We start from the raw sequence: 11,371 nt of genomic DNA, 5'->3' as shown, positions 1-11,371 counted from the left end.
TAATGTATTTTTGAAAAAAATGCAATTTTTGAATATTTGACTATTTACGAAAATTCTCAGTCGTTGATTTTCAAGCCTTAAAAGGTCATTTTTATGCATAGTAATCATATGATTGAAGAGTCTATTTCTACAAAATCAAGCATCTAGTAGGATGAAATTTAAGGAAAGAAACAGCAAAATCTTGGTTCATACTCTAGTTCACATATTTTCAGTTAACATATTCTAGTGACCATATAGTCACTAAAATATGAGAACTAGAAATATGAAAACTAATGTGTGAACTGTGATTTTCATGAACTTTTTGTTCTTTTCTCTTGAATCTAGTCGTTTAAATGTGATCTACATGCTTGGTTTTATAAGAACCCGTTCTTGAATCATCTGATTTTGATGTATAAACTAGATCTTTTTAAGGCTTTAAAATCAATGTCTCGTAATCTTTATAAATATTCAAGCATTCAAAAATCTCATTTTTCATAAAAAATGCATGATTCAATGGTTGATTCCTAGCAAATTCCCCATGCCAAGCACATCCACATGGTTAGATTTGCAAAAAAAGTGTTAAAAATGCCCATATTTCTAATTTTTTATATTTTATTTCTCTCTCTCTCTCTCTCTCTCTCTCTATATATATATATATATATATATATATATATATATATATATATATATATATATATATATATATATATGGGTAAAAATTGACTACTAATGAAGGTACAAAACTAATGAGCTAAAAATCATAGGTGCCAACTCAATCTAACCACATAGATGTGTTTAACATGGTTTGTTTGCTAAAGATCAAGCCTTGGATCATGCTTTTCTAGTGTAAAAATGTGATCTTTTGAGTTATGAAATTTTGGTACATTATGGGTCATTGATTTTTGGACCCTTTTAAAAACCTAATAATTGTAATAATCACATGATTCAAAACAAGTTTCTTACTAAAAAAAAGCATGTAGATCACAATGGTAACATTTGATCTATAAAAAAATTAAAATTTTTTAAGAAAAAAGTGATTTATACTCATTAGTTTCATACCTTCATTAGTAGCCAATATTTACCATATATATTCACTAGAATATGAAAACTAGAAATATGGGCATTTCTAACACTTTTTTTGCAAATCCAACCATGTGGATGTGCTTGGCATGATGAATTTGCTAGGAATCAACCATTGGATCATTTATTTTTGATGAAAAATTGGATTTTTGAATGCTTGAATATTTATGAAGATTATGAGTCATTGATTTTAAAGCCTTGAAAAATGTTTATATATGAAAATTAGATGATTTAAGAGCGGGTTCTTATAAAACCAAGCATGTAGATCACATTAGATTAAAAAAAAATCCATGAAAATCGTAGTTCACACATTAGTTCTCTTGTTTCAGTTCACGTATTCTAGTGACTATATATAGAAAAAGTGAAATATGTTTACCAACCAAATATGTTTGCTGGTATGAATCAAGATTTTCATAGGTTTTTTGCAAATTTAACCCTACATATGCATTCAGGGTGGTCCATTTGCTATGAATTGACTGTTGATTTTTTATTCTTGAATATTTATGAAAATTCTAAGTTGTTGATTTTCAACCCTTAAAATATCCTTATACATCATAATTGGATGATCCAATACTCTATTTCTATAAAAACAAATGTATAGATTATGAAAATCTTAGTTTATACTAATAAACATATTTGGTTGATATATATATATATATATATATATATATATATATATATATATATATATATATATATATATATATATATATATGTGTGTGTGTGTGTGTGTGTGTGTGTGTGTGTGTGTGTGTTTTGGTGGGGGGGGGGGGTGTAAAGGTAACTTGAATATGTTTACCTAGTATGAAGCCAGATTTTCATAGGTTTTTTTGTTTTGTTTTTTTCTAAAATTTCACCGTATGGATGTGATCTGGATTTTTGGTTTTATAGAAACAAACTCTTGGAACATCTGATTATGAAGTACAAGAGGGATCTTTTAAGGCTTTAAAATCAATGGCTCATAATTTTCATAAATATTCAAGCATAAAAAATCATATTTCTTGATCCGATTACACTTATCCAATAGTTGATTCCTAGCAAATGGACCATGCCAAATGCATCTGCCGGGTTAGATTTGCAAAAAAAACTATGAAAATCTTTGTTTATATCAACAAACATATTTTGCAGGTAAATATATTTTAATTTCTCTATATGGCAATACATTCGTGCTAAATGAGTTCTTCGACTTGTCTGGTGCTTTTTTCTCAGTTCTGGACTCATAAATGTGTTAGGCATAGTCGATTTATTAGGGGTGTCAACGGGTCGGGTTTGGTTTGGATCTAGTGGAACCAGACTTGGACCAGTTTTTTGGGTATAGTAGCAGGTCTAAACCCAATTCTAATCGGGTCTACTATAAGAAAAACCATACCCGGACCAGATAAGAACGACATGAACAAAAGCCAGACCATACCCGGTAAAACCATATTTTTTATCATTTTTACATTTTAAAATTATGGGTCTTAATCAAAACTCAGGTCGGTTCGGGTCTAGTATAAAATTTCACAAACTATACCCAGGTCCATGAATTAATCGGACCTTCGGGTCTTATTATTTATCACCATACCCGGAACCTATTGGGTTTGGTTAGGTTCAAGTCTGGGTAAACCAAGCCTGTTGACACCCCTACCTGGATCATGTGTTTTTGATGAAAAGATTATATTTAGAGCCTCAAAAATTTACAAAGATGTTAGACCAATGATTTTTCAAACCTTATAAAAACCTACCCATGTGTCCCAATTTAATGCTTCAAGAGTTAGATCCCTATAAAATCAAGTACATAGTTCACATCTGTATATATTAAGCCCACTTTTTTCATTGGGCACAATAGTTTGAAGTGTTTTATGATAGATCTGAACCGTTAGATGTGTTTAGCATGCTCTATTTAATGGGAATAGACTCTTTGATCATATTTTTTTGATGAAAAAATGTATTTTTATGAGCCTGAAAAAATTGATGCCTTCGTAGCCATTGATTATAGATCACCGGAAAATACGGGTCAGATTCTGGTGATCCAAAAACCGGTTCCCACTAAACAAAACCTATAGATTACATCTACGGTGTTAGACATGAGAAAAAATAATTAAAACTACTATTTTTGAAGGGGCCTAACAATACCTAACAAAAAAGGGGGCCAAAGGAAAGCATTATATATATATATATATATATATATATATATAGAGAGAGAGAGAGAGAGAGAGAGTGGTTATTTCTACCATTTATATGGTGTGAACTCTTGGATTTTCAATTTTTTCACTTTCTCGATTCATTTTTTCTAATTTAACTTTACAAATGTGATCTATATAGTTTGTTTAGTAGGATTTAACTCTCTGATCATCGATCGACCCCATGAGACAAATCTGCTCTGGCTTGCTTAGACAACATTGCTGTCAAACAAAAACAGGTGATGTTACACTGCAAATTGAAGTATATTAATACAAAGTCAGAATCTAATGACTGCCCAAAAATCTTTATCGTGAAACCAATCTTAAACCAAAGACCTAGTTAAGTGACTGAGGAGAAAAAGCCAATGGAATTGGACAGTGCCGAACTGATGACAGTTTACATTTAATTATAACTCAGATATACAGCTCTCAGGCTGATCCGGTCTTGCAAAAGGAAAACAAAAAACAAAAACAGAATGTGGAAAAAACAAAGACAAGATGGAGAAATCCTTAACAGCTCTTAGCTATGACCCCTATGTTCTGAGAAGTAAAATACATATTGCTCCGTCAAAATTGTGAATACATGGAGGAAAAACAAACTGAAATCATGAGAAACTCTGCAAAATTTTCCTGGGCGGCCCTGCCATCTGATGCCACATACATAACAAGAGAGCAAGAATAAGGTGAAAGGCACGACAGTAAAAAGGCCTTCATCAGGCTGTCAATTTTGGTGTGTCTATATCCACGTGATCCAGCCGCAACGCCTCTAGGAGCCATTGCCATGTTTCTCTGGTGCCATTGGCTACTTCAAAGTCCAAAAGCTTCTTTTGCCTCCTGTAGTATTCTTCCAGTGGCTTTCTCTGGAGGAGGTTAACAAAGTCAGTGGCATATTCATGGTTCATCTGAGGTACTCCTGTTTTCTTTCTCCATTTAGATATCTACTTTTTATACAGGCTATATGTAGTTAACGTTGTTAAGGTAACAATGACGATAACTACAACAGAAATATTGTGAGCATTGACAAAACAGTCTGAACACGAGAAGGGATCCAGGGATTGTGTAACTGCAAGCTTATGAGACACAAGCCAGTTACATGGCAACATTGCCTGGGCCCCACAGCAACAGAATGCAGGCCCCACTGGGAATGCTGTCATGTGACTGGCTTTTGTCACATAAGTGGGCAGTTACACAACCCCTGGATCCCAACTGGCCTGAACACAACTACAGCACTTCTTATCACACAACATGACCAGATCACTATTTTGTCCGAAGGTTAACATCTAGAACTTCAATATGTAAGAAACAGCACGATATCTTCAGAGTTCAGACAAAGTAGTCTATCCCAACAAATCCCGCCACTTCCAGAACTTACCCAATTGACTAGTATACTGAGAAAGGGAAAGAACAAATGAACAAACGCTTATAAGAGGAATGATCCATGTTAATGTAAATGACAACAAAAAGTGCAAAAAAGCAGGCGGGATAGAGAAAAAAAAAAAAAAGGCAGAAGAGCCAGGCCAGAGGAAGTAGGCAAATCTTATGCAAACAAGAATCCCAGTTTGTCTGGGAAGGCATACAAACATTATATATATATATATATATATATATATATATATATATATATATATATATATATATATATATATATATATATATATATATATATATATATATATATATATATATATATATATTCCAGCTCTGATGGAATTTAGATCAGAGACACATTTAATTTTGGTAACTATCCATAAAAAGCTCCAATAACTGTAAGCCTAGAATCTTGATCTAATGAGTAGTTCCAGTATGCCCTCAACTGCAGCTAGACAACAAAAAAGATGAAGCATGAATCTTCTAATTTGTATCCCAACGTATCACCAAGCCAACAACTCAAAAAGGCGTATTCTTGGATAAGATTAGGGGTGACAATCGTGTCGGGTTGGCGGGTCGACCCGACGGGTTGGCAGGTCGACCCGACGGGTTGGCGGGTCGACCCGACGGGTTGGCATACCTCAACCCGAACCCGACCCATTTATTAAACGGGTCGGCTGTGGCAAACACGAACCCGGCCCGTTTAATAAACAGGTAACCCGACACGACCCGACAACCCATTTAATAAATGGGTTGGGTCGGGTAAACGGGTTCTCAGGTTGGCGGGTCGGGTTGGCGGGTTGACCCACCCGCCTAACCCGTTTATTAAACGGGTCAGGCGGGTTGGCGGGTTGACCCACCCGCCTAACCCGTTTATTAAACGGGTCAGGCGGGTTGGCGGATTGGCGGGTCGACCCGTTTATTAAATGGGTTCGTTTTTTCCAAACCCGAACCCGCCTAAGGGTCGGGTTAGCGGGTTGGGTCAGGTTTTGCCACCCCTAGATAAGATTGTTGTGTGACCATAATTGAGCACCAATTTTTAGGAATTAGAGATAAGGAGCAGACTGCAGTTTTGAGAAATGATTAGGTCTATTGGAAAGGTGAGTTTCAATGAAAAGTGGATGTTGGATCGATGCTCGCATTGGGGATCAACATACCCATAGGCATTGGGGATCAACACACCCATAGATGCGGAAGGGATCCTCACTTCAAGGCATCTCTAAAATGGATGATGAGAGGGTTTAGACTGAAATATTGATCTGGCATGAAAAGCCCACAGTGTTTTTGACCCCAAGAGGAGCTGATCAGGATTCAGGACCATCATGAGAAAGAAATCCAAAATCATCTCTGTGAGTAAAGCAGGGCAAGAGATGTTCACTGTAGTATCAAATTAAAATCGAGAAAGATCGTGATGGCAATTTACCTCCTCAACATACACTCTGAGTTTTTCCTGCAGAGCTGCCTCTGTTTTAGCCACATCGGTGGTCAGGTTCCCTTGATGCGCGGAGCTCAACTGAGAGCTGGGAGAGCTATTTGCACCACCACAATCATTTTTAGAAGATCTACCACATAGCGAACAGATGCCACTTCCCAATTGCCTTTTCACCAGGCAATCCTCCATGCATTTGAAATTCACAACCAGGTCAATGTCTGCTACGTGATCAAGAATCTCCTGCAGTAGAATTCGAAACCTGTTAAAGCTAACAATATTACAAAACATTCAGAGATCACCCATACATGAAATAAAAAAAAACCTGTAACTCTAAATTTCTAATCACATCATGAGCATCATACATCCATCTTTAGGTGCACGTGGAACTCACAGCTTGAATCCTGGTTCGGGGGAAGCCTTCAAGGATGAAACCCGTTTCACCCCGGTAGTATCCCTGTTCGAATCTTTTCAACAAAAGCCCCAAGATTATGTCGTCCGGGAGCAGCTTGCCTTCATTTATTGCATTTTCGTTCTGCATTTCCCCAAAGTAAGATAATGAAGCAACAAAAGATCATTTACATATAGGCAGATAACAGAACCACCAAACAGCAAATCAAGCAAACTAAACATGAACAGAATAACATAGAAAAGATGAAAAGAAAAGGAAATTCTTAAATGTGAGGCGATGACTGAGAGAGAAAACTCAACAAGTCACAAGGGATTATACCCCCATGTTTCAGAATGAGAAACGAATTGACAGAGAAAGAGAAGAGTGAATGGAAGGTCAATTTTTGACCAAATCAAAGCAAGAAAGAAAAATAACTATAAAAAAAAATAGACCATCAAAACAAAGAATCTTTTAAAAAAATCAAATGGTAAACTGGTGTAGCAAGAAAAAACGAAAAGGAAAAACAAATCTGACGGCATGCCAGGGACTCCTCCTCCAAAATATTCAATATCAAGAGCCTTAAAATGAGAGAGAGAGAGAGAGACTGATTTTCGAGCAAATTGAAGGAAGAAAAATGACCAAAAAAACTAGAAAAGATCAAAAAGAAAATTTCTTTTTGAAAAATTGAATGGTGAATTGATCATTAAAGAAAAAGAGAAAAATCCATCTTATACTAAAGAAATTTCCTCCAACATTTCCACAGCTAAAACCCCAAAGAAATGAGATTCAGAGAGAGAGGGAGGGACTTCTACCTGCTTAGAGAGAGGAGAGCCGCTGCGAGCCGAAAGGATCTCGCTCCTAACGAGGAGCCCCGTGGAGATGTGGGGGACGCCAAGCAGCCGAGCGAGCCGGTCAGCGTAGGCCGACTTGTCGACGCCAGGGCTCCCGATGAACACCCACTGCACGCCGCGGCCGCAGTCGACCCCAAGCGAGTCGGCAGCCGGCACGCCAAGCCGACGACGCCTCTCCTCCTCGTAGCACCAATCCTCGTCGTCACTGAGCTCCAGCGCCGCGGCTGCTCCATACGATCGGCTCTGTAACACCAAGACGGCTAGCCGGGACAGCCGCCGAGAAGCCGCAGACGCCAGGCGTTGGATTCCGGCCATCGGCTTATCCGCTGAGCAAAGGTTTCCGTTGGCGCAGAAAAAGGAGCAGGGTTTAGTTAGAGAGGCAGAGGGTTTTAACGAAGAGAGGAATAATGACCAAATTGCCCCCAAATCAGGGTCGCCCTTATTTTAAGCGGGTTTCTGGGTTTCTGGAACAATCGCGAAAATACCCTTGAGTAAAATTTGAGAGTGTGGCATGAAATGACCAATATGCCCAGACTCTGATCTGTTCTACTGTTCCGTCTAATTTTGAACCAGCAATCAAACACGTCCTTTAAGTGGTCAGAGTAAGATTCGGCGTTTCAAATTTCAACTGGTTTGGATATGAACAAAAACGGGTCGGATATGCATGGTGTCATATTTGACCTGACAGTAGATCACATTTTCGAAGAGTGGGTCCAGTTACAGAACCGTATCTCACTCGGATCTCAAAGCAGAGTCACGGTGGTACTGGATCCACTAGAAATAGGTGAACTTTGTGGATTTTCTTGCGAAAAAAAGTTAAAATTCGTCAGATTTCACTCTATTCTTGGATTCAAACATAATTGTTTACCCAATCATGGCCCGATAGGGTGAGGCCCAGTTCTAGAGGGTGCAGGTGGACCAGATATGGGCTGGATCAAGTTTGATCACAATCTGAATCTGAAATGCAAACAGTAGATCCAAAACTGAGTCTGAATCTAATAGTGATCCAATAAAATATGATTGAATTCAGATCCAAGATGTGCATGATAATAATAGATCTGTTAAACAAAGTCTGAAACAGGCATTTTACATGAAAAAATCACAAACATATCAGATTTAATCTGGATACTGATCCAAACCTATTTGAGTCCAAATCTGATCCCAGCACAATTTTGGGTCTTATTAGGAGTCCATACCTGAAATTAAAGTGTTTGAATTGGACCCTAGACCCAACGGTATTTGTTCTAAATCTAACCTGGATTTGATATAATATCCAAATCTAATAATATGGTTAGATTTGGTTCAGACCCGAGTAGAAACCCCGGCCAGTTTTTCATCTCTGCATGTTGGTAAGTGGCTTTGGATTGGCTAACCAGGTTTATCTGATTTTACCTGTTCACGTTCGAGTCCGGGAAAATGGGTCATGTTGGAGTTCATCCGCTCACGTTGGATTTGGACTTTGGATATGGTGTTCTTTTTTAACTTACGAATTCTGATTTCAGGCCCCACTAACTAAATGGTTGGTCATGGCTTGAGGTTTGTGTAATCCAAATTCAAAGAAGATCCATCTTGAGGTTTTTTCCTCCAAAACGACGTAATTGGATCTGGATTTGTCATGAACTTAAATATGCAAATTCCACGCCATATGATGGTATGCCAAATTTGACTAATTAGATACAGTATACGACCAAAACCCATGCCCAAAACTTCAGACATTGATAAGGTGCAAACGGATCAAATAAGCAGAATAAATGATCCGAATAAAAATAAACAACTGAACCAAGCAATATTCGAATCTATATCCATATTCCAATATGTTCTGACGAAGTAGAGTTAAACCCAGATCCAAAATCCATATGGTAATATTGGGTTAATAATAGACGAAGAAAACAAGAATTTTACATGCAAAAAGTACAAACCTAATGGATTTAATCCAGATCCGAAATTGGATGAGCATAAACCCAATCCGATTATAGATTCAGATTTTGTTCTTGGATCCATATCCAAGATAAAATCATGTCAAAGAACAAGGTGTCAGATCGGCGCACCGATCCCGATCCATTTGCACAGCTAGTTCGTTGAGCTGTCGCTAAAACGTGTCCTGGAGAGGGAGAGGGGATACTCACACTACGAAATGACTAAATTACCCTTAAGTTGCTGACAGGCAATGGAACAAAATAAGAATGAGGTCTCATGCCCATGCTTTTTAAATTTTAAGGCGTTTTTAACTTTTAAAATAAAGTGGCTTTACTATCCAACGGAAACCAGAGATCAAAATCCAGCCACGCATTAATTGTGGAAAAGGGCTCACCACCAACCATCAATGACCAAACCCACGTAGGACTTGTGAGTATGATGGATCCATATGAATCCGGGTCTACATTCGGCCCCTAGAGGCTAGAGCCGTAGAGATGCAAAATCGACGGAGTCTGGATCTACTCATAGGTGCCTGGTACTATATCTGATTTTGAATGTTGGATCCAGATTTAAATTTGGGTCCTACTCGAATCTGAACTTAGAGTCTAGGATTCGTTATCACCAGACCAGAATCGGTCTGTTGAAAATGGGTAAAAATGTATTTGATTTTTAAGTGAATGAGTAAAACTGGTGAGGTGCACTCTACTTAGACCCAGGATCCAACTATATTTGCTGTTATTTATCTGTGGATATGGCTGGACCGGCAAGTTTTTGTTTTGGGGAATTGGACTTGAGTTCATATATATATATATATATATATATATATATATATATATATATATATATATACTACTACTACAATTTGACAAGTGAGATCCATTTTAGGCCTGACAGTGGCGGCTGCGGAATGTCACCAAGTCCACGGGATGCTAAACAGCAAGCTGGGTTAGGCAGACCCTTACCAGATATCTCTTAAGCCCCATGTGCCAGAGGGATTCGAACCTAGGCCTTCAGCTTGGCACAGGACCCCGCTTACCACATGGGATACCACCTCGGTGGTGAAGTTTGAAACTTACAGGTGTGTATTTTTTTGTGAAAAGGCCGGAAGTTGGAGGTACCCTGAATGGCAAAAGGGTTTTAGGGTTTATGCCAATCAACTCCGTGAGCAAGAGCAAGACCGTTTTTTCCAGGTTATTTAAAATAAAAGTAAAAATGCTTGCTTTTCAACAATATGAAAATAAACTTACTTGATATTGTAAATAATGCCTTTTTAAATATTTAAAAAAAAAATTATAATAAAATCACATTTACATGAATATTTTCTTGATAAAAATGCTTGAAATTCATTTTAAGTAAAGAACACAAGTTTTAACCATATTTTGATGTCATTTTCTACATGTTTTTATTGTTGATTTTTTACTTGCTTCCTCGTTACGCTTCCTAAGGTTTACGCGTCAAACCATACAGTAGACACCATGCTTCCTGCACCCGCTTCTTGTCCTAATGGCTACGGTGGTCAGAACTCAGATGCCCCTACAATCTATGACACAGGGACGTGGCGTTTTGGCTTCGGCCTCTGGTGACACGAACGGATACGCTGAGACATGCTGACACTGAAACATATATTATTATTTTATTATATTTTAATTTATTTTAATGTTAAAATATTTAAAATAAAATTTTATTGATTGAAATATTTTAAAAATTTGTGTCGTTGTGTCTCATTGAAAAAAAAAATCGAGCTTTAGAGTCGGAATACGTGTCCTCGAGACCACGGATCACTGTGACAGGCTACAATTAGCATACATGTTGGATTCTTATCCTATTCAAATACTACATTTTATCTAGGGATCAAGTCAAGATTTGAGGCCATGTAATATTGGATTTGATGAAAATGTAAAACAGGTGGACTGCAATTGATTTTAGGCCTTGATCTCAGTATATTTTTTTCTGTTTGCCTATGTTTTTTCACTGAAAGGAGAAACTGGTGGCCCTTTTTATTGTACAAGCAAAATTAGTTGTCAGCTTACTTTTTGTGTAAACTATTTTTTTTGAAAGGCAAACTGGGGTTAGGCAGACCCCTCCCAGATATCTCTTAAGCCCCATAAGGCAGAGCGATTCCAACCTGGGCCTTCAGCTTGCCACATGGGGTACCACCTCGGTTTTTATGTTAACTATTTACTTGTGTAGTTTC

At 37.6% G+C, this 11,371-nt stretch overlaps 1 protein-coding gene across 1 annotated transcript; it reads right to left on the bottom strand.

Annotated features, from left to right (window-relative positions):
• Positions 1 to 3,592: 3,592 nt before the first annotated feature.
• Positions 3,593 to 7,616, bottom strand: LOC149811875 (putative adenylate kinase 7, mitochondrial). The gene is made up of 4 exons (XM_089993639.1): positions 7,222 to 7,616; positions 6,413 to 6,553; positions 6,013 to 6,261; positions 3,593 to 4,081 (listed from the first exon to the last, which is right to left on the bottom strand). Exons 1-4 carry the CDS (start codon positions 7,573 to 7,575, stop codon positions 3,935 to 3,937), a joined length of 891 nt encoding a protein of 296 aa, XP_089849765.1. The 5' UTR covers positions 7,576 to 7,616; the 3' UTR covers positions 3,593 to 3,934.
• Positions 7,617 to 11,371: the final 3,755 nt, after the last annotated feature.

This window comes from Nuphar pumila, chromosome 17 (genome assembly GCF_984573655.1).
Source record: "Nuphar pumila chromosome 17, dmNupPumi1.hap1.1, whole genome shotgun sequence".
NCBI classification, from domain to species: domain Eukaryota; kingdom Viridiplantae; phylum Streptophyta; class Magnoliopsida; order Nymphaeales; family Nymphaeaceae; genus Nuphar; species Nuphar pumila.
Note: the sequence above shows the minus strand (reverse complement) of the source record. Positions and strands in the feature narration are given on the sequence as shown.

Excerpts from the sequence above, each read along its gene's own strand:
- LOC149811875 (XM_089993639.1), bottom strand. The coding sequence starts at position 7,575 with ATGGCCGGAATCCAACGCCTGGCGTCTGCGGCTTCTCGGCGGCTGTCC. Across the intron at positions 6,554-7,221 it reads GCTCTCCTCTCTCTAAGCAG|AACGAAAATGCAATAAATGA; the intron begins GTAGAAGTCCCT and ends GGGGAAATGCAG. Across the intron at positions 4,082-6,012 it reads TCAGAGTGTATGTTGAGGAG|AGAAAGCCACTGGAAGAATA; the intron begins GTAAATTGCCAT and ends AACCTCCTCCAG.